Source organism: Phalaenopsis equestris, unplaced genomic scaffold (genome assembly GCF_001263595.1).
Source record: "Phalaenopsis equestris unplaced genomic scaffold, ASM126359v1 Scaffold210457, whole genome shotgun sequence".
NCBI lineage: Eukaryota > Viridiplantae > Streptophyta > Magnoliopsida > Asparagales > Orchidaceae > Phalaenopsis > Phalaenopsis equestris.
In genome coordinates, this window is record NW_018229542.1 from 14675 (window position 1) to 37158 (window position 22484).

The following is a 22484-nucleotide window of genomic DNA, read 5'->3' on the forward strand; positions in this document are numbered from 1 at the left end:
TACATTTTGGATTATTTTTTATTTTGATTTTGGGGTATATTTGTAAGTTTTTTGGAGACTTTTTTTTGTGTGGAGTTATACTGTTAGAGGTGGAAGCCCTATGAGTGTGTATTGTATCATTTTAGGTTTAGTAGTGGGTATCCACCACCACACCCTCCTGTTACTCCTTTTTTGATGAAATAAAATTACATATGAATTTCCTTAATATATATATATATATTGATGAGTAGTATTTTTTAAAATTTTAATAGACTATAAGGCCACAAAGATTTATTAACAATTAAAATTATTAAATAAAAATATAGAATCAAAATATATTAAATTATATGTAAATGAAATTTTATTATAAACAATAAGATTTAAATCTTGCCCCCAATTATTAACATCCTACAGATACGTGATTTTAGTTGCCAAAACAGCTCTTTGTTCACGATCGTGCTCGGCTCGCTGAGTAAAGGAACCGAACACAAAGACACTTATTGTGTTCAAAATATAAATGAGCCGAACACAAACAGTAATATTTTTAGCAAGGCAAACATGAGCTGAGACTGGACTCGCTAGTGTTTGGCTCATTTACGCCCCAACTTTCCACCATGAAAACCACTTACTCGCTACTCCTTCCCTCTTAATTTAATCGTCTCCACAACCAACTTTGAACACCGGGACAATTCTGACCTGGAACGGAAGTTAGCCAACAAAGATGAAAATTCTCAACACGTTTTCTTACATATTTTTTTGCTACAGAAGAATCAAACCTGAAACTCTCACACTCATAGCTTACCTGAGGCTGGAAGTTAAGCCAGAAATATCATACTTCCGCGTATAACACATCGGTTGGTCTTCCATGCCTCAAGCCTGCAAACAAACTCTTATTCTGAAGAAAACTCTATTATTCAGCAATTTCGACGGGTACAGCACTCCTTCATAACGATGAATGATTTGAACTGATGGTGATGAAGAACTGACAGAAGCAGAATCTCTCGATTTGAAACTTAACTGCTGGGTTTCTGTTCATTTCCTTGTGGAACCTGTAAAAAAGAATTTAAAAGTAACTTTAAGAAAATTTAAACATGTGTAAACATAATTTTGAATTAGACAATTCGATGAGATCCCCTTAGACTTGCGTTTTCCAGAAAATAATTTTAATCTAGTATTGTATAATAAAACTTATTGTCCAGACTCAAAATTCTTTTTTCATCTTTTCCTTAAAAATTTTAGCATTTTCATAAAATTCATTCCTAATTTACTTGAGCTCATTTAATTGCAATAATCATTTTTCTCCAACATTCTTTAAATTATAATTAAATTGTTTTATAGCCCAATAAGTTTTATGCTCTAACTCAACTGGTAAATGACCAGATTTTTCAAATATGAGCCTATATGGAGATTTTTCTATAGGAGTTTTATAAGCAGTCCTATAAGCCCATAATGCAGAATCAAGTCTATCAGACCAATCAGTTCTATTAGGATTTACAGTTTTCTCCAAAATTATTTTAATTTCACGATTAAGCCTAAGAAAGCTAATGATGATTTTTGGTCATCAAAAGTTCTTCTCATGGACAACAATTCTTTCAATTAGATGAAGGTAAGTATAATTGGCAGTAGTTTTTCTACATCACTGTGCAAAAAATTGAAGAGGTGTCAGAAAGGGTGAAAAGCTTAAGGCTTTAGAACAAGATGGTGAAACTTGTTTCAAGGTAAATGTTGGAACTCTATTTACAATTATAAAGAAAATTTAGAGATATTCAGAAATAAGTAAATGAACGAGTTATCAAATGAATACTAACCCCAACTGAAGTCACAAAATTGCAGACTGCACATTTTACAGATCTTGCACCATACTGATACATCAACAGCATGCGACAGTTTCCACAGCTCACATGTGCAACCTGATTAGCTGAAACCACAGCCAGAAATTATCATCAATAATTTTCTTAAACAAACTCTTAAGTTTAGATTTCTCTAAAAAATTCATATTTTAATTTTCAATCCAATTATACTTGCAAGCACGGCATCAAAATAATATGCAGCGGTAAATAAAATGGTCCATGTAAATACAAAATCGACGAGAAAAGATACATGATTACAAGGAAATGGAGAGTAATTTCTTGAAAGAGTGGCTTTAAATAGATATTAATGACCCTCAGTTCCTCACAGACGTATTTTCTAGTTCTTACATATGATAGTAATTTCTAGACATTAAGAAATTTAAGAGAATCATGGGCACATGTATTTCTTTAAAACCTTGGACTTGTAAAAGTCTCTAATTTTTTTCTCTAGTGATTGATACTTGTACTTGTAAAAGCACATGAGAATACTGAGATTCTTCTTGCATCAAATAGCTGATAAAAATGACGGTGAAGTACTACAAGTTAGTTCTCACGAGCAAGCTTAAACATTTGGGCTAAAAATTAGTTTGGCCATAAATATATTAGACCCATATTTTGTCCCCCATTTGTCTACTTATCTTAAGTCATTTCTACTACTTTTTCAAATAAGAGATGAATTATTTCTTGTAGATAGAAAACATGTTTTAATGGAATAAATCGTTTCTTTTAGAAATAAAATAATTTTTATGATGTGATGATTTCATTTAAATTCATTTTGAGTAATTTCATCATTTTTTACATAATAATTTCTGATTACATCTAACCAAAGTATGAAATTAAAAATTTTCCTTATTTTGAAAATAGTTTTACTAAGTTCTAGCAACCAAATGAGCCCAAAAGGTAGAGGTAATTTTCAGAAACTAAAGCTTCTGACAATTATCAAAAAAGTTGCATTGTTTGGGAAAAAACTTGGTTTATGATATACCAAGTTAAATTTTACCTCTAGAGGTGATATGTTGAACTCAAAAGCCCAAGATGTTAGTTAATTTAATTATAATAAACATAGTATTGAAGTACTAATTTACACTTAAAATGATATCAGGATTATAGATTGGCAAGGTTTTTAATTCAGGCGCCAAGAAGAAATGTTTGATGATCCAATTATTAAAGAAGCTCAAGATAAGAATAAGAATCTACTAGAGTCATCAGAAAAGTTGGCCAATTTTTGCTAAATATGGTTCAATAATAATTAAATTAGAATTAAATATTCATTTATTATGCAAAATCAAATTCTAATTTGATTCCATTAGATCCAACACATTCTTTGCATTTATAACCATATATAGTATATTATAGGGTACATATATGTTTATTAAGATGCTTGAAAAAGAAAAAATTTAAACTAATTACCAAATTACAATCCATATATCGCCTAGACACTGGCCTTTGTACAATTCAAGCCCTTTTCTCTGAACTTTATTATATATACAAGAGGGACTAGAGAGTAGTTTTTTATGAGGCAGTTTATGTTTTTTTAACCAGTTGTTTTAAACATTAGATTATGATTTATTTAAATCTGAGATTGAGACCTTCTATGAGTTTAAACCCCTATAATGATTCCATCAACTTGATTTATCAATTGATCCAATCTACCAACATTAGATGGTGGAAGGTATAATAACATCAAGGGAATTGGTTTAGCAACCATATGTTGCATTTTTAGTTTTTCCAAGCAAACCGAAGTGAAAATGTACATATGTCAAAGACTTGCTTTGAAGATTGATGTTAACTCATTAAGAAGCAGACAATTGGTCAACTAATTTCATTGAATAATTCAAAAACACAAAGTAGGGCATCTTACAGTATAACAGTACTAAAAAATAACGAGAAGCAATCAAAAACATGCCAAGACCATCAGTTATCACAAATTTTAGTTTGACTCAAAAGTTAACATACTTAGATCTTTGGCTTGTGACATTTTATGCTTGAATGGGGCTTTTATTATGGAAGTTAGCTAGAATTTGATTTAAATAAGGCTTACATTTATTGAAAGTCACATAAGTTGGACCTACTGCCACATGGTCGAGGAAAATTAAGTACTGGTTCTCATAGCCTTACTTTATGGATAAAGTTGGGGGGCCTAGTGATTAAATGGGTTACTGGGCTTGATTGATTTGATTCTAAACGTTTTGACTTGGTTGTTGATTTATATCAGTTAGAAGGCCAAAAAATTAAACATATAACCTTCAGGACAAGGAAAAGCTATTAATGGGTCTTACGCTCTTACTCCATAGGAAAGGAGCCTAAATTAATTAGATTCGACTTAATAGGGACTTATATTCATTAGAAAGCCCAATGTAGGGCTTATTACCTCCAAATAAGGAAGGTCCAAAGATGGGTTTCATGACCTTCTATATGTAAGGTGATTCAATTGACTTCATGCCAAAACTACCGGTTAAGTTGAGGCTAATATCCATTCTAAGGCACAAAAGTGAGACTTACAAGCTCATGGAATACGAAAAGCTCGATGCTGAGTCTGTGTCGACCAAAATAATTGGGTTAAAATAAGGCTTTCACACATTATAAGGTCCATAATGTGTAGTATAGTTCTTGGGTTAAGAATTTACTTAAGTTAAAATCTGAGACTTAATGCTCCGTTTGTGAGCTGCCCAAAAGTTCATGGATTACATGTAAGGTGACTCAATTGACCCATTTGATGCAAAAAATACCTCGTTAAGTTGGGCTAATATCCATTCAAAGGCCCATAAGTGAGACTTGATACGCCCTAATTCCAAGTGTAGAGGTGATCCCACAAGGAGCGGGGAATTAGACTTATGAGAAGTTCAGCATACTAAGTTCAGTTCTTAGCCTAGAATTGAAAATAGTTTAAAGTTGTGCGAACTAGTCCCACTGAATTGCAATCTAGTTTAAAGGTTAGCTCCAACAGAAATCTTACTTATCCTTATTGGTTTGGTGATTATCATGTTCTAAAACCACTTTCCCCTGTAATGGTTTAAGGGGTAGAATAGAAAATGTAAAGTGTCAATTGTGAATGTGGCTAGTGACAAATAGGATGCACTCTCTTCTTTACCCTCTTTCGAGTGCATAATCGGTTTTAATTCCTTAAGTCCGAATTTGAACCCATCAAAAAAGATTATAACCCTAATATATGCATCTCCCTAAAAAGTACTTGCACCATACCCTATAGAACAATGTGAATAACCTAGTTGTTCTACCATAGCTCTCCCGAGTTATTATAGATCACAACAAATTTTAACTAATCACTTAGTCAAAATGAAAAATAAATGAAATTCAGAAGGTTACTCATCACATTCAAGATTAAAAATCAATTTTTCAAACACTTTGCACTCCTACACGGCCTACTCAAACATTACAAGAAAAAGGTCAAAACATTACAAAGAAAACATTGAGAAAAAACCACAAAACATCTTTGAAAACAAGTAAATCCACTATAGAATTGTGTTTACAGAAATACAATAACAAGAGTACACAATACTTAGCTTTCCCACACTTCAAAGTGCTGAGAATGCTTCCCAAGGATCTCCTAATCCCCTTGCTGCTTTACTCAAGTCTCTCCTCACTTTACACTTGAAATTCTCTTCAAATCCCTCACAAATGCTCTCCTACTCTATCCCACGGCAAAGCATCGACAAAAGGCTTCCCAAAATACTCCAAAAGAACCTTTCTTCTTCACTAAAGAACCTCTTTATCGTGTTGAATAACTCCCCACATTGTGTGGAAGAACTGTTGAAAACTGCCTAGACGCATGACTTTCTGTCTGCTAGTTTTTGTAGGGGAGCCTAGGCACCCAAAAATCTGACGCCAAGAATCTAGGGTAGTGGCACTTGGCGCACACTGGCTAGCGTTTAGGCGCAAGCCTTTTGGGTTCCCAGGGTGGGATTGGCACCCAGACGCCCAAGAAATCTGGCGCCAAGACGCTTATGTCCTCCATAGCTCCAAGTTACCTCTACTTTGTTCTACTTCAAATATTTATTGTACCTACAAGAGAAACATAAACATAACTTTCTTTAAAGTGCAATTTCATCCATAAACATATGCAAAACATAAAAGAAATTTAAAATTCTTTGCTACACATCAAAATCCCTCAAACTTAAACATTACTTGTCCTCAAGTAAGACTTGAATATTAATACTAATTTAATTTGATTTGAGAGAGTGAGTTTCATTAAAATTAGCAACAATTTTGCCTCAGAAAATTCAGTGTAAATTAAAAATAACTCTAGCAAACAAGTCTAACCCTGGTATATAAAACAACATTTTATCCAACTATGAAAACCTGATTTCCCATTTACTTTAAAAAAATAATTCATGCTTGTTAGCTAAGGTATCTTAGATGGTGGAAAAATAGAATTTAAACTCTCCATTTAAAAAGAATTACTAATACATCTTACAAACAAGTAGCTTAGGAATGTAATGTAGCTCCAACTTTAAAAAAAATCTAGTGAAAAGTTTTTTTATTAGGCTTCTCCTCAAGCTTCTCCCTACTCAATAATTTTCTTTTAATCACTATTTTTCTTGCTATAGAATATGTATTTCAATCCTTAGCATAATTTTAGGAGGATTATTATATATCGACAGACCTTTAATAGTTTTGAATTTAACTATCATCTTCTTATGGTAAAACATATCATATTCCTCTACTTTTAAAGTTTTGAAAATATAATTTTTAGAGAAACTTAATTCTTATAAAGTGTATATCTCAGGATACCTAGTTATACAAATATATAACTCTTTTCAAAAATGAATAGCAAAACTATTTTCTATTATTGAACTACAGGTTAACACTAGTTTAGTCTCATTTACATAAAATTTAAAATAAAAGATATTATGTCTTTCCTTTTTCAAAATTATAGTATTTTTAAGTTAACACCACATGTCTTAAATCCCTTTAAAACATAACAATTTAAATATAGGTTACTGAGGACAAATATGTTTAAGATTTAAAAAAAAAATTTCTTCCTCCAAACTTAATTTTCAACAAATTAAACAATGTAAAATATGAATATAAGCAAGAGAAAATAACATAAAAATACTTTCTATCATATGTGTCTATTAGCAAAATTGTCTGGTATAAACAGGGGACAAACATTCATGCAGTAGCAAATCACATCTAGAAAGGACTAAAATGAAGCTACACCATAGAAAGTATGAAATTACAATAGATATATAAAAACTAGTACATAAAAACTAATATAATCTAATGAAGAGAATACAATGGTAACAACATGTAAAAATATAGTCCAGTACATAGCAGAAAATAAAAATAATGTCTAGTACAACCACATAAAAGAAAATAAAAATAAATCACTTATAATTCTCATCATCTTCTTCTTCCTCCCATCCTCGTCCATAGGTCGACTATGTTCATATATCTGGTAATGTGGGCAAATTGAGAATTCTACTGAGTTGTCCCCACCGATCCACTGATCCTTTGTATACATTTCCACCTAAGAAACCTAAAAACTGGCAGCGTGATCATATTGGCATTTATTCTGTCAATCTATAAGCACCAAATAGCCAACAATATCATAAACTTCTGCCTAAATAATGGAGATATCATCCTTCATCATCTTCAATTTCTCTGACATGGAAGCTATGTTAGTGGAAGAACAAGGTTGAGAATAAGATGTAGAAGGCTGAGAAGAACTCGCTTCGCACCCCAAAATAGCATGCTTACTATATAAATTAACATTAACATTGGCAATAGATTTTAATGGATGTAGTAGCTTCTCCCATCCCTCAAAAGTAACACTGGACTGCTGATAAAGGACAAAAATAGTAGAAAGATGTCTTAGCCCTAAAGTGGATCCTCCATTTGTAGCATTGATGATGGAGTGATAAATCAGGGCTCTCATATATATATCAATTTCATGGTTTGGATGCAACAATTGAGAGCAGCTTTCTCTCTTTTTACCTCACTCAAATTGGTGGAAGTCAGGAACTTGGCCGAAATGAAGTTGTGTCAAGCTTTGAAAGGTGCATTCAGTTTAGATGAAGAAAAAATAACCATATGATCATTCCTCACTTTCCAAATCCCTTCTCCATTAGTCAAGAATCTAATGATCTCATCCAATTCAAAATCAATAGGGGCGAAGCTGGAGTAGAAACTCCCAGGGAAATCTACCAACGAGAATAATACATTCATGCGCGAAGAGGAGAAATTTACCTGCTTCTCCCTCACAAATACTGAATCATCAAAGGCCTCACGGAGGTTAGCATAGAATTCCTTGACTACAGAAATCACTGCTACAGCCGTAGTATAGCAAAAATTCTCCCAGCCTCTCCTAACAATCATACATTCCATCTGACCCAGGGCTAATAAATCCCCTCTCCGCAATCAATTTCTTAGACATTAAGAAGTCGTTGTAATGCTCCTGAGCTTTGGAGCTTACGAACTTCTTTTTTTTTTTAAAAAGTTGATTTGGATTTTCCACCTTTCATTTTGAGAGACATAGATAAGTAGTAACGATGAAAATGCAAGGGAATGAAACTAAGAAATGATGTGGATGCGAACAATATGCTTGTTATGGGCTAAATCTAATTCTCCCAAAAATCTCTCAACTTTCACCTTCTCCTCCAAAAATCTCGATGAAACCCTGGATGAGAATTTGGTAAAACAAGCTTGCAGAGCGGATTTTACCTAATGGAAGTGATTTCCACTCACCAAAGCTTCAAAGATTGAGTGAAAATGGAAGGAAAAGCGAAGCCCTAAGTATTGCCTCTCAATCGTTGAATAAGAGTCGGGGAGGAGGTTTTTGCAAAAATGCCTAAACCAGATCGGTTTAGGTTTTTTGTCAATCAGGTTGGAGCGACGCCTAGGCACCGCGATAGTAGCGCCAAGGCACTGCTCATCCTAAGGTGTGGCACCTTGGCGCCCGTTTTTATTAGCGCTTAGGTGCTTTGCAGTTTTTGATCCTCCCCAGGTCCTTAATCACACTTAACACACATACACTATCATATGCTAAATATAAATGAAGATGACTCATCTCCCTTCTCCAATTCCTCATCTCCAACAAAATCGCCTTCTATTAACAAGAGGGTGCTTTTATATATTTTTGTCAAGATATTCTGGTCTGGATGGTACCTTTACTATTGACTTATGTGTTGCCAACCTTTAAGTAATATGTTGTCCAATATAGTATACACCTTTGTCAGTTCAATGAAAAGAACATCCACATGCTCTTTCAATAGCTGGTTTATTGAACCAACATGATAAAAGAACATGGTCAGAACTATGAAGTAAAGAATTAAGATGGACCTGTCCTATGTCTAAATTCAATGTCTCTTTTAAGTCCTTATGTCCGATTGAGAACTATGGGGTAGTGAACTAGGTTGGTGTTACGACCATCAAAAGACATACTAAAGTCCAGTCACAATGAGAAGACAAAAGATTCGCCTCCCTCAATTCATACAATCCTAATCAAAGCAAAACACTTACAAACCAAAACACAAGCACACAAAAACAAACAATTCACACCACAACAAGAATCAATCACAAACACAAATACAAACACAAATTTGGGTTGCCTCCCAAAAAGTGCTTGGTTTAACGTCCTCAGCCCGAAGAATTAAGATATTTTCGCAAGTTGACCCAACATTAAAATCTCATTAACAACAAGCATCTCACTACCTAAATAGGGTTTAAGACTCTGTCCATCCACCTTAAATACCCTACAACTCTTAGGATCTTTAATATCAATTGCACTAAAATGATAAACTTTTAATACAGTAAATGGTGCTGACCACCTGGACTTAATTTTTCTAAAAATAATTTCAATCGCATATTATATAGTAAAACCTCCTCTCCATGCTCAAAATCTTTCCTAGGAATCTTTTGATCGAGCCACTTTTTCATTTTCTCTTTATAAATTCTCGCATTTTCATAAGATTATTGTCTAATCTCATCGAGTTCAATTAATTGGAGAAATCACTCTTCAGCATCCTTCATATTGTAATTTAACTCTTTAACAGCCCAATAAACTTTATGTTCTAATTCCGCTCGTAAGTGACAAATGACCTTATACAATTATTTAAGTTTTGAAAGATAGTAAAAAAACTTGACCCAATTTATATTCAACGGCTAGTGTGCAAAATAAATATGTTATAAAATTGATTAATGGCTTACACACTAGGAGTACACACACAAGTACACACTAGGAGTACTACGCTAATATTCATATCGTTTCAAGTAATATAAGATTTTCTTTAAAAAACCCCAATATCAAACTCACAGGGAATAAGTGAATTTCTGTCAACTTAGAAATATTTCTACTCAAACTATAAGCAAAATTTGTAGGAGAATAATATCAAATTGTTTGTACAAGGGTATAAACTAAAGTTTACTAATTCTAAATTAAGGCTAAAAGTAAATTGAAATTTTCTAAACAACAGATGTATAATGAAGTACAATTATAATAAAAAGTCTTTTCCTTTGCAAAGAGATTGTAATCAGTGTAGGAATAAAATGTTTTAAAATAAAATTGATCTTTTGTGACAAATAGGAGTATGTCTATTCTTTACCCTCTACTGAGTACATAAAGAACATTGACTAATCTAAAGTTAAGTTTTAGATTTTAATATATTAAATATAACCTCTTGATCAATTACCCTCATAGTTAATTCACATTTTTGCATATCTATCATGACTCCTCTAGTGGTTGGGAAAGGTTTACCTAATATTATGAAAATTTCTTTATCTTCTTACATATCTAAAACAATGAAATCAACAGGAAAGATAAATTTGTTCACCATAACAAGAACTTCTATCACCCTTTTGGATAAGTGATCGATCACTCAGCTAATTGAAGTATTTTGAAAATAGATGGTGTTATAAGGTTTAGACTGGCTCCAAAATCTTATATTGCTTTGCCATAAAATCCCTCTCTAATTGCGCAAGGGATAATAAAGCTCAGAGGATCCTTAACCTTTTGAGGAAACATCTTTTGAATGATAGCACTGCACTCCTTACTGAGTGCAACTGTCTCATAATCTCCAAACTTCCTCTTCTTATTAAGAATATTTTTCATAACTTTACATAACTGGGGCATTCGCTTCAGAGCCTTAGCAAAAGGAATATCAATAGTCAGCTTCTTAAATATTTACAAAAGTTATTGACCCAATTTTTACTTTTGGAGAATTTGAGGAATTGGAAGTAATGGTTTTTCTAAGTTTATCTTAGTTGGTGAGACCCGCTTTTCTAAATCTTTAGAAATGTCTTCCAAAGGTCTTTTAGGTTCTACAGTCTCCTTTTCAATTTCATCATCTTTCTGAATTACATTCTCTAATTCTCTTCTACACCTTAACAATTTTAGCATGTTCACTATTCTTCTCCTTAGGATTAATCTCAGTGTTTCTAGGAAAAGTTCCTTGAGATCGATTGTTAAGATTGAAATTTGTCCTAACTGATTTTTTATGTTCCTAATTACTACACCTTGACTTTGTAGTTGATTCTCCATCTGCAATACAACTTCCTCCCAAGACAGCTTTTTTTACTTGAATTGTGACTTGGAGTAAAATTCTGATTGATAAGAAGGTCTATAGTTGGTACTACCCTGGTTATTCTAATTTCCTAAATGATTTACTTGGTTATTTCCCTATTATTGGTTTCCCCCATAAGAGTTATTGTTCCAGTTAAAGTTATGATGGTTTTTTCACCTGGGCTTATAGATATTGGAATAAGCGTTGTTAAGTCTGTTCTTAATTGCATTTAGGATCTCAAATGATGAAGAATTAGCATCAATGAATTGTTCAAATAAATTTTCCTCAATTACTGAAGGTACTTGAGGTTTGGTCATTCTAAATTAGTCTAGCTTCCTAGATATAGCTGCTACTTGAGAAGTTAGAATCGAAAGCACATCTGTGTCATGTACACTAATTACATAAAATTGATGAAAAATCTTACATCATTATCTGACATATTGAGTAATTTTTTGGCTAACAATGGATTTAGCAAGAGTAAATACCACCCTCTTTATCAAAATTCTAGAAGATGAAAAAACTATTCATATTTACAAATAATTATGCCATAAGTTATCATTCTCAATGAAAAAAATTAAAGATGAACATGATAGGAGAAATCCACTTTCTGTTGTGAAATCATGTGAAGAAATAAAAAAAATAATATTTGTAAGTGCACTAATGAATTACTTGAAAGATTAAATAACAAGAGATTAAAATCAAACAAACACGTATGAGTGATGAATAGTATTTATCTTTATTTGATTACATTACAAAGAGTTTAGTGTTCTTGAAAATCTAATATGTTCATTCATAACATGAGTTAACATAAGGTATTAATTTTTTTACAAATACCCTATACTTCTTCAATATTCCTTTTTTACCAGTAGGGACCTAAATAAGGTCTAATTCTCAACGCTCTCCCTCAAGGTATGCAAAAGATATCCATTAATCCCATGTTGTCACATAACCTAGACAAATCTACTGAACTTAAGTCCTTTGGTTAGGCAGTCAGTCACTTGCTCTCTGGTGACTACATGACTTAGCTCTGGTAGCCCGTTATGGCATTTATTTGATGAAGAATCTATCAATCTCAACATGTCAAGTTTTATCACGTTGCACCGGGTTGTTGGCAATGTTGATTGCTGACTTGTTGTCGCACTAAACTTCTTTTAAGTTCCCCGATCCACCTTGAGCTCGACCAATAAGGCTCTCAGCCACCTCACCTCGGCAACTCCTAGGGTCATGGCCCTGTATTCTACCTCTGTTGTTGACCTTGCTACTATAGACTATTTCCTGCTCTTCTAAGAGACCAAGTTGTCATTACAAACATGCAGTATCTTGAGGTGGATCTTCCATCTTCTACACAACTTGCCCATTCAACGTCACAAAAGCCCTCAATGTCAACATGCACATTCTTCCTGAAAATCAACTCCTTCACTAGTGTACTCTTCGGGTATTTCAGAATCTGATACACTGCATTGACATGACCCTTTCTTGGATCATGCATGTAGCATTTCACCACACTCACTGCAAAAGAGATATCAGGTTGACTATGACAGGTACATCAGACGGCCCACAAATCTTTGGTATTTCTCATGTCAACTATTTCTCTTACTTTTGCACTCAACTTGAACTTTTGGTCAATTGGAGAGATTGCAGGTTTACACCCCAACATGTCTTTTGTCGTGAGGAAATCTAATACATACTTTCTCTTGGAAAAGAATATTCTGTCACGTTCACAGGTCACTTTAATCCCAAGAAAGTATCTAAGTTGTCCAAGATCATTCACCTCATATTTCTCTTACTTTTGCACTCAACTTGAACTTTTGGTCAATTGGAGAGATTGCAGGTTTACACCCCAACATGTCTTTTGTCGTGAGGAAATCTAATACATACTTTCTCTTGGAAAAGAATATTCTGTCACGTTCACAGGTCACTTTAATTCCAAGAAAGTATCTAAGTTGTCCAAGATCATTCACCTCAAATTTATTGTCCAATCTTCCCTTTAGTTGGGCAATCTCTGTCTCATCGTCACCGATGATAATAATGTTATCAACATACACAGCAAGTATAGCGGCGTGACCTTTATATTGTCGAAAGAACACAATATACTCTGCATTGATCTGCTGATATCTCATGCCCAATATAACTTTTCTAAACTTATCAAACAAAGCTCGGAGAGACTGCTTCAAGCCATACAATAACTTCCTCAGCTTACACACCATACCAGCTGTCTGGACTATATCGATTCCTAGTGATATCTCTATATATACCTCAATTAATAACTCGCCATGAAGAAATGTATTCTTTACATCAAGTTGGTGTAACATCCAACCACCCTTAACTATAAGAGAACCAAATGTCCTCATCGTGCTCATCTTTGTTATAGAAACAAATGTTTCCTCATAATCAGTGTCATATGTCTGACTGTATCCTTTCACCAATAGTCATGCTTTGTACTGCTCCTTCTTTTCTAGAGTGTGTTTCACTATAAAGAACAGCTTGCACCCGACTGCCTTTTTTTCCCACTGGTAATGTTACTATCTCTCATGTTTGATTTTTATCAAAAGCCATAAGCTCTTCATGATTAACTGCTTTCCATTTGAGATCTAACCTGACAAAACTTGGGTATAGAGATGGTGCTAAAACATACAATGAATGCTCCATGTAAATGTGTTATTTCAGAATACGAAATAATGTTAGCAATATCATGTTTTGACCTAAAACGATCGAGAGTATGTCCCGCATTGCTGCAAGAGGTACTCCATGAAGTTGTGGGGTTAAGAGAAGAAGAAGAAGAAAACATATCACTTAGGAGTTCTGAGTTGGAGATTGATGGTGTCTCAAGAGTAGGGGAAAACTAAGACAAGTGACTAGCTGGCACAAGTGACACCGCAGGCACCGTTCCATCATTTTTCTTCATTGTCCGTGCATACACCCTTAGCTCACCTTCAACTTAAAGACCACCACCTCTAGATTCACTCTCCTCATTTTTTGATTCCTCAAATGATTCATCCTATATCACAACACAGGGCATTGCTCCAAATTGTACCACTCTCTCACCATTGTTGTTCCAGTATCTGTGAGTCACTGAAGGATGGGGGCATCTCTTGGGTGAGATACAATCAAATTATCTAAATGAAATATCCATACTCACAAACTATCTCTTCTCTACCTGATTCCATCAGACATACCTCTTCTCGGTAGCAGAATAACTTATGAACTCACATTTTACATCTTTGGAATCCAACTTCCCTACTGATGACCTATTATCCTTCACAAAGCATACACAGCCAAACAACATTAATGAGAGGATCATACTCTTATCTCCTTTCAACATCTGATGAGGAGACTTCCATACTAACACTCTCGAGAGCATACCGTTGATCAATGGAGCTGCTATCAAAACTGCTTGTTCCTAAATGCTTTGGGACATTTTTTATAATCATTATGCTTCAGGCTACCTTCAGAAGGTGTCAATTCTTCTTTTTGCTACTCTATTTTGTGCTGAAGTGTATGAATATATGGTTTGATGTTTTACCCTTGGGCTGAGAAGTATTTTCCAAATTCTTTGTTGGTATACTCAATCTCATTACTAGACCTCAATACCTTAACAACTGCACCATATTGAGTCTGGATTGTCTTATGGAATTCTTTAAAGCAATCAAACACATTACCCATATTTTTTATCAAATATAACCAATTAACACACGAATGACAATCAATAGAGGTCATAAAATATAAAAAACCATTCATACAACTTGTAGAATAAGGTCCCTAAACATCAGAATGCATCAAGTTAAAAATAACAAAACTCCTATTTTCAAAACCAATATAAGAGCTCCTAATAAGCTTGTCAAACGCATAAGAATAACAAATAAATTTTTTTTCATTTGTTTTTTTATACAAAGAAGGATACAACTGATTCAATAAACTAAAACAAAAAATGTCACACGCATCTATGATGTAACAGCAACACATCCTCCACACTCTTCTCATATTCTCCTACTATAGAACTGTCTACTATGGATGTCGAAGTTGAGTCCATCTCCTCCCAATCCAAGTACCAAATTCCACTATGCGTTGCTCCAATCCTAATTGTCTAGCCTGTCCCTTTCTATCGGAAGATTACCTTAAGAATATCAAAAGAAAAAATGTATTTTAATTGGAGAATAAAGAAACTAATAGATGAAAGTTTTACTATAAAAGGAGAACCATGCAAAACATTAGATAAAATCAAATAGATGATATCTCTCACTATACTCTTATCAACTGCAGGTTATCTTGTAGCATCAGCAATCTGAATGCTCTCTGGTACTATCAGGGGAGTATAGAAAGAAATCTTTCTAGCAGTACCTGTCGCATGTCAAGATACACCAAAATCTACTATCCATTTTGATGATTTTGTGGTGGAAATAGAGGTAAGAGCATATGTATCACAAGTACCTTTGTCAGAGTGAGCATAAGTGGCAATGTTTTCCCTTGATGATGACTGGTTGGAAGCATCTTAAGTCATGTCTCTTGCTACTTTCTGTTTTTTATTCAACAACTACAGACACTCAAGATCCTCGCTGACAAAAATCACACATGTCTCTCTCCTCCTGTGTTGCCATCAAATTTGCTTGGTAACCCTCTTTTCCACGTTTTCGACCACCAAAACCATGATCACAGTCTCCACCTTGTCCATGTTCACCTGTCTCTGTCTTCCTAGATAACCTAAGACAAGACTTGCTTAGATGCCCAATTTTGCTACAATTGTAGCACTTGTGAGTCTCCCCATAGACACCAATCATACCTGAGCTCGAGGCATGCGAAGTTCATCGCGCACCAAGAAGTTCACTCAGCTTAGTGTATAGCTTCACGAGATTCTCCTCTTATATCATCGCAGCAATGACCTCATACAATGAAAGGATTGTCGCCTGAGCTAGGAGGACTGATCTCATCTGATCAAAAGTCGAGTTCAAATGTGCTAGAAACTGCATAGTCCTTATTTGTGTGAAGATCCTTTTTTCTTGCACTCCAGATCGCCACAAGTCAACATGGGTGAGGACTGATCAAGATCTGCCCACAGCTGTTCCAGATAAATGACTTCGTTCTAAATCGATCAATCACCCTTTACCACTACTTTTATCTGACGCCAAATTAGGAACACTCTCAAGTGGTTCTCCATTCCAGCTCAAATCCTCTTCAACTTTGTCCAAATTTCCCTCACATTTCGAATGCCATCAACCGAGGATGCAATTGATGGAATCATCAAGCTGAGTAGCCGGGTGTAGATTTAGGCGTGGTGGTCCTCCACTTATCCCTCTCAGCACTTTCACTCTTTGGTTTGTCCTCGGTTAGATATTCATCTATTCTCTTCCCTACTATAACAGTCTCGACCCGAAGTGACCAACTTAGATACCTAGCCGGTCTATCAAGCTTTAGATTTATAGGAGAAAGATCTAGCTTCAACTGTGTGGAGCATGTGTCGAGGTAGTGACTCCCATCAATAACTTAACTCCCCGCCTGACCAAAACCTTCAATACTTTAGGATCTAGTTTCTCCAGAAGCTTCAATCCTTTACCTCCTGCACTACCTCCGTCTCCTGACATCTTCAATGACAAGACTAGATCACATAGATCATATGTGAATTATGTGAATTTGATCATTCGTGTCTGTACACGGCAATCCCATTGTTTCCTTCCGAGTTAATTTTAATTGTAATTGTATCCTTCGGGTCAATCTCCAATCCCATTGTTGCCTTCAAAGTTAGCACAACACAATCCCGTCATTGCCTTCCCAGTTAGCTCTAGTCGTGACTGCTTTGCGAGGACGAAGCGTAAGGAAGAGAAAAATGGGAGTTCTAGGTATCTGTATTTCGATCCAATATGTCGAATTGAGCAGTTATCTTGCACGTTGTGATATTCACGTCATGATCTTCAGTGTTACGAGTCTCAGTTTGTCATAATCCCCTGACAGATGGGAGCTTTGGGTCTCTATAAGCCGAACCTGAACCTCACAGATGGCTAGGTTTAGCTCTAAAACCAAAAAGAAGCAATTTTCATAACATGCATTACAATATTTTACAAAATAAACCCCTAGGCTTCTTCAATATTTCTTTTTATCAATAAGACCCAAAATAAGGTCCAATTCTCAACAATTACATACATCACAATCTTTACATTCAACATCACCCATAACATGTCCTGAGTTGTATTTATATTTATTAAGATATTTGGAAAAGTATATTCAATTAATTACGAAACTACCATCCATACATCATTCAAACACGCACGGGAAAAAAGGCATCAAAGTTGCTCCAGTATTACAACACCAGGCTCCTAGCGAGTTCAACAAGCCCTAATAGAAAACAAACTGTATGTTAAACCTCTTCATCACATTAGAAACCAAAAAAGTATAAATTTCGACATTCTTTTTAAGGGGAATAGTAGGAATGTCTTGAGCTTGATAAAAAGGCTTGAACTTCAGATAGCAAATCTATTGAAAATCACTCAAAAATCAAAATTTCTAAATATTTCCAAAATTCTTTTCTTGCCAAATAAATTCTTGTTCTTTACAAGAGCTGAAGTTCATGCTCTACAGCGTGAGAGCAACATTTTCATATCATTGCAAGAATGATTGGGTGGTCTTCCTTTTCTTGCCAAATAAATTCTCGTTCTTTACAAGAGCTGAAGTTCATTCTCTACAGCGTGAGAGCAACCTTTTCATATCATTGCAAGAATGATTGGGTGGTCTTCTATGATCAAAAGTACGTAAGATCCCTTTTCATTTTCCTTTTATTGCTATATTTCATAAATCTAAAACTACCGATTTTGCAGCTATTTATTGTGTACCTTGATCATTCCTTAATAACTTCGTGAGCTTGACTTATTGTAATTTTTTTTTTGAGTTGCACACTTCTGTCAAAGTATGTTTGTGTGACAACTTTTCCAATGGCATGAGGAGCCATAGAGTGTGGCAAATGGTAACTAGTGAGGCAGCTAAATCTTAAAATTGGTGGGGATTAAATATGGATGTAGGTTGGTTCGAGCCAAATTATATAAAAATTTCTATGTTATCTCCTTTAACATGCTCACTTGTTATTGCAATTTCATGCTACACTTAGTTTTACTGCTCTGTAGAATTTTTAATAGCTAATTCACCCCTCTTGATATTCCAAGCTATTCATAAGGTATTTTTTTTTTTAAACACAGGATAGCTCTTTCTACTTATTAAGATCTTATTTCTTAATTCATACAATATAACTATTTAAAATTTTCCTAAGCTGTGGCGTGCACACTAGAAAGATAACTCCCGCTACATAATGAAAATTATTCAAGCTCAATGAGAAGTTTTATGCATTCTAAGTTAGATTTAGCGTCAATAATATTGAGCCACTATTTTTTTTATTGTTAACTTATGTTCTAACGCACCCCCTGTATCATCTTTATTATCGCTACATATAACAATATCATCCACTCATGCTACTTGCTTTAGTTTACTCAGAATAAAATAAATTTTCGTGCTTTTTCAATTTAGCAATAACTGAAAAGAAGAGAGTAGTCTTCTAAAAAAGAGAGAAAAAATTAATCTTTTTACCTTCAAGTGCCAGGTTAATTGTGTGGCAGCAGGAGCATTGCACACTAGTTGCTCCACGTATATACATCAGAAGAGTATGGCAGCCTCCACAAACTAGCTGAGCCATTTCAGTTCCTGCTTCATAGCCAAAGTATTATAGTTGAAGCACATAATTACAACAAACATTATGCCGGGAACGCAACAAAACTATTTTAAGATTCCATGTTTTGAAATGTTTTCTGCACCTTCTTTTATTAGGTTCTCAATTTTTAAAATTCTAGTATTTTCCTCCCAAAGCATTCTTTTAAAATAAAAAAATGCTACAGCTGAAATTTAAATAGAAATCTTATGGAAAAAAATTTCGTCTCGAATGCCGGAACATCTTTATATCAGAAATGCAAATTAAATCATCTAACTAGAAAGAAATCTAACTAAAAATTGAAGTTATCTATATAAAAACTACAAGATTAATTTGCACAATCAAAATTAGTCCCAAAATCTTGTATTGCTCTAAAATCAGAGTCTTTCCATTATGTGTTCATGATCAAATGTCATGGTTTAATCATTTGTCAAAGGCTGTACCCAAAAAAAAAATGCTTAGAACAGATTAGAGATCTATCAATTATAGCATTAATGTTGGGATATATAACCCCAAATAAAAAAAAAGTTAACATTGTATGTATGAAACAAGCCTAAGAAAAAGTTAACCGAGATCGATTTTCTATAACAAATATAGGATTGGAATTCAAAGATAAAAAAATAAATGTTAGAGGATGAATTGTACCAGGGGGAGGAACATTTGTCACAGCATTGCATACAGCACAGCAAACTGATGTAGCTCCTAATGGATAGAGTAGAAGATTGCGACAGCCTGAGCATACAAGTTGGCTCTGACCACCTGATATGAACAGTTGCTTCCATAAATACTATAAATAAATCATAGTCTATGCCCTACAGTTCATTATTGCATGTTATGACAAAGATAGCCTATTATTGTCTAAAAATTTTAAATATTATCTTAAAAAACAAAAGAGAGTAGGTATTGACTTAACAAATATATAAAACAAAATTAGAAAAAGGCAAAAAAAAAAAAAACCTTGAATGGAAGACTGAACGTCTTAACTTGCTTAGATACGAGTTGCATTGTCTCAAAAAAGATAACAATATTGATAAGATAAAAATCAAAATACAGCACTTACTAGGCTAATAAATATATAAATTAAAACAACTGAAGCCAAAAAAACTTCATATAGTTTTGAATTATAAAAGTGAAAGTTGCAACATAAAGTTTTTATGAGTTTCTTAAGAAGGAACAATTGGGAAAATAGGATCGACCAGATTTTATAAGAAACGAAACGAGGGTAAAATAGCCGGAGTTTATTAATTTCAAAAAACCAGATGGTTTTGAAATTTAAAAGAGAAGTTCAAATTATGGCTCCAACAACAATCAAGTTCAACACTTTTGGACTTCGATCATAAATGTGAAAGATTGGAATAAAAAAAGCTGAATCCTAATCCATGATTATGTAAGAAAGAAAAAAATAGGTCTATGAATTATATTCATTAGCTCAGAATATCCAAAGCCTAATTAAACAATTGGCACCTATATATGTGGTATTTTCCTGCACTCCAAAGAAAATGCTACACGTTCAAAACAATACAAGAAAAAAAAAGGTGCTTCATAAAAATTTACTTTAAAAGTAGTTGCAAAGGTTCAATTTTTATTCCCCTTAATGAAAAAATAAATAAAGCATTGCTCAAGTTCTGTCTCAGTTACCCACAAAAAGAAATAATAAAGGTAACTAAATTGTCATCCTCAAAATAAGGGGTTTCGAAATTAGATGATGCAAATGTTTCTTAGACCAAATGATTTTGAAGGATAACAAAAATATAGTAAAAAAGAGGATGATTTCCTAATATTCAAGCAAAATAAGATCGCCAATGTCAAGTTAGAAAATCATTAAGAAGAAAAAACATAAATTTTGACAAAATTGCAAGATTCATAAGCATTCTAACTCAAACATGATAAATGAAATGAAGAATTTACCGCTCGGTGGTGTGAAAGGGGCAGGAGGTGATGGATAAGGTGCAAGAGGAACTGGCATTGATAATCTGATTGTTTTCTTCCTCCTTTCAACTATTCAATCCTTCTGCCTTGTGAAAAGAAGAACAAGAATTCCTAGTCCATTTCCCCCCTATATCAATGAAAATAAATTACAAAAATCAGAGATACATGATTTTGAGCAAAAATAACACATTCTCTTAAAAAAATTTAATTTAATTTTTTGTTTTTCTAAGGGCTAGGCTCTGAAAAAAGAAGTTCATGAATCTCTGATCATTTTGTTTCATGATAGCTCAGACTTGAAAACAAAACAAAAGTTCTGGCTCTTATTTGTAATAAAACTAGAAGCCTGAATTACATAAATCCAAATCCAGAAGCCAAAGCAATGCAAAATGATAACCTAATAATCAGCAGTCATATTAAAAGCTATTAACAGAAAACATGGCCGAACTTTTCTCTCATTGGCGTTCCCTAAAATTTCACCAAACCATTAAACATTGGAAAAAAAAACAAAGATACACTTTCAGCGCCGCAAAGTCTGTAATTGGAAATAGCCATGAAAGGGGAAGATTGAGAAGCTACCGCTGAACTCTTAGAATCTCTAATGGCCCTATTTCTCTCTTGAGATTTCGCACTTTCTACAGATGAGGAGAGAGAGAGAGAGATTTCGGAGTGTGGTGAGCATGGGTTTCTTTTGTTAGTGTTTGATTTTAATGTGCTTGTGAAATTTCAAAATCATTTTTTTTTGTTCATTTACCCTGTATCTGATCGAAAAAATATTGGATCAGAACTTCACTTGGCATGCAGAGTTACGTGGTGACAGGAAAAGAGATTATTCTCCCATGTTATCCCATTTTATTCGGTATTGCTCGCTGTTGTTGTGTATTATTTATGTATTATTGTGTTCTAGAAATATTTTCGGTGTTATAATAACACAATAACACATCATAACACTTAAATAACACACAATAACACCTGAATAACACTGGAGAAATATTCTCTTATGTTATTGGGCAGAATTTTTTTTCTTGTCACCATCACGTCACGTGATTTTATTGTACTCTGCATGTAACTCTACGTGTGGAATCCTAATGTAATATTTTCAGTTAGCCATTTTTATTTTTTATTTTTTATATATTCTGATAGCCATGGCGTTAAAAATCGAACCAGATGGGGAAGTTTGACTGGTTCAATCGTCCATGAATTTTGAGCTGATTCAACGGAGTTTAAAATCAAATCCATGTAGAATGAGTCAAAACTGACAGAAACACCATAAACGAAATTAATTTTTAATAAATCAGTAATATTACTTTTTTTACTTTTTAATTTACAAATATTGACTTTAAATATAAAAATTAGATTTAAAATACAAAATAGTTGAAATACTAAGTTCAAATGTTCTTATTCATAATTATAAAATGTTTTAAATTAAAATATTATATATTAAATTGACAAAAAATATTCATCATTATTAGAATATTCAAATCATTTATAATAATTTTAATTGTGAATGCACCATCCATTTTACTCCTA

The 22484-nt window shown here is 33.7% G+C and overlaps 1 protein-coding gene across 3 annotated transcripts; it reads right to left on the bottom strand.

Moving 5' to 3' along the window:
- Positions 1 to 371: 371 nt before the first annotated feature.
- LOC110036752 (protein LSD1) lies at positions 372 to 21782 on the bottom strand. Of its 3 annotated transcripts, XR_002295259.1 has the most exons (7): positions 21534 to 21648; positions 20937 to 21084; positions 19674 to 19787; positions 18911 to 19024; positions 1788 to 1897; positions 782 to 1028; positions 372 to 675 (listed from the first exon to the last, which is right to left on the bottom strand). XR_002295259.1 is itself a non-coding variant. In XM_020741280.1 (6 exons), exons 2-6 carry the CDS (start codon positions 20992 to 20994, stop codon positions 993 to 995), a joined length of 432 nt encoding a protein of 143 aa, XP_020596939.1. In that variant the 5' UTR covers positions 20995 to 21084; positions 21709 to 21782; the 3' UTR covers positions 372 to 992. The 3 variants fall into 3 exon arrangements, 2 of the variants coding, with proteins under 2 accessions (XP_020596939.1, XP_020596938.1); XM_020741280.1 differs by lacking the exon at positions 21534 to 21648 and adding an exon at positions 21709 to 21782 and having other exon boundaries at positions 372 to 1028; XM_020741279.1 differs by having other exon boundaries at positions 372 to 1028.
- Positions 21783 to 22484: the final 702 nt, after the last annotated feature.

Bases quoted from the DNA above. Each gene is read 5' to 3' on its own strand.
- LOC110036752 (XM_020741280.1), bottom strand. From the start codon at position 20,994: ATGCCAGTTCCTCTTGCACCTTATCCATCACCTCCTGCCCCTTTCACA. The intron at 19,025-19,673 runs GTACAATTCATC...GCTATGAAGCAG, and splicing joins GACAAATGTTCCTCCCCCTG to GAACTGAAATGGCTCAGCTA. The intron at 1,898-18,910 runs GTAAAAAGATTA...CTGTGGTTTCAG, and splicing joins AATTAACCTGGCACTTGAAG to CTAATCAGGTTGCACATGTG.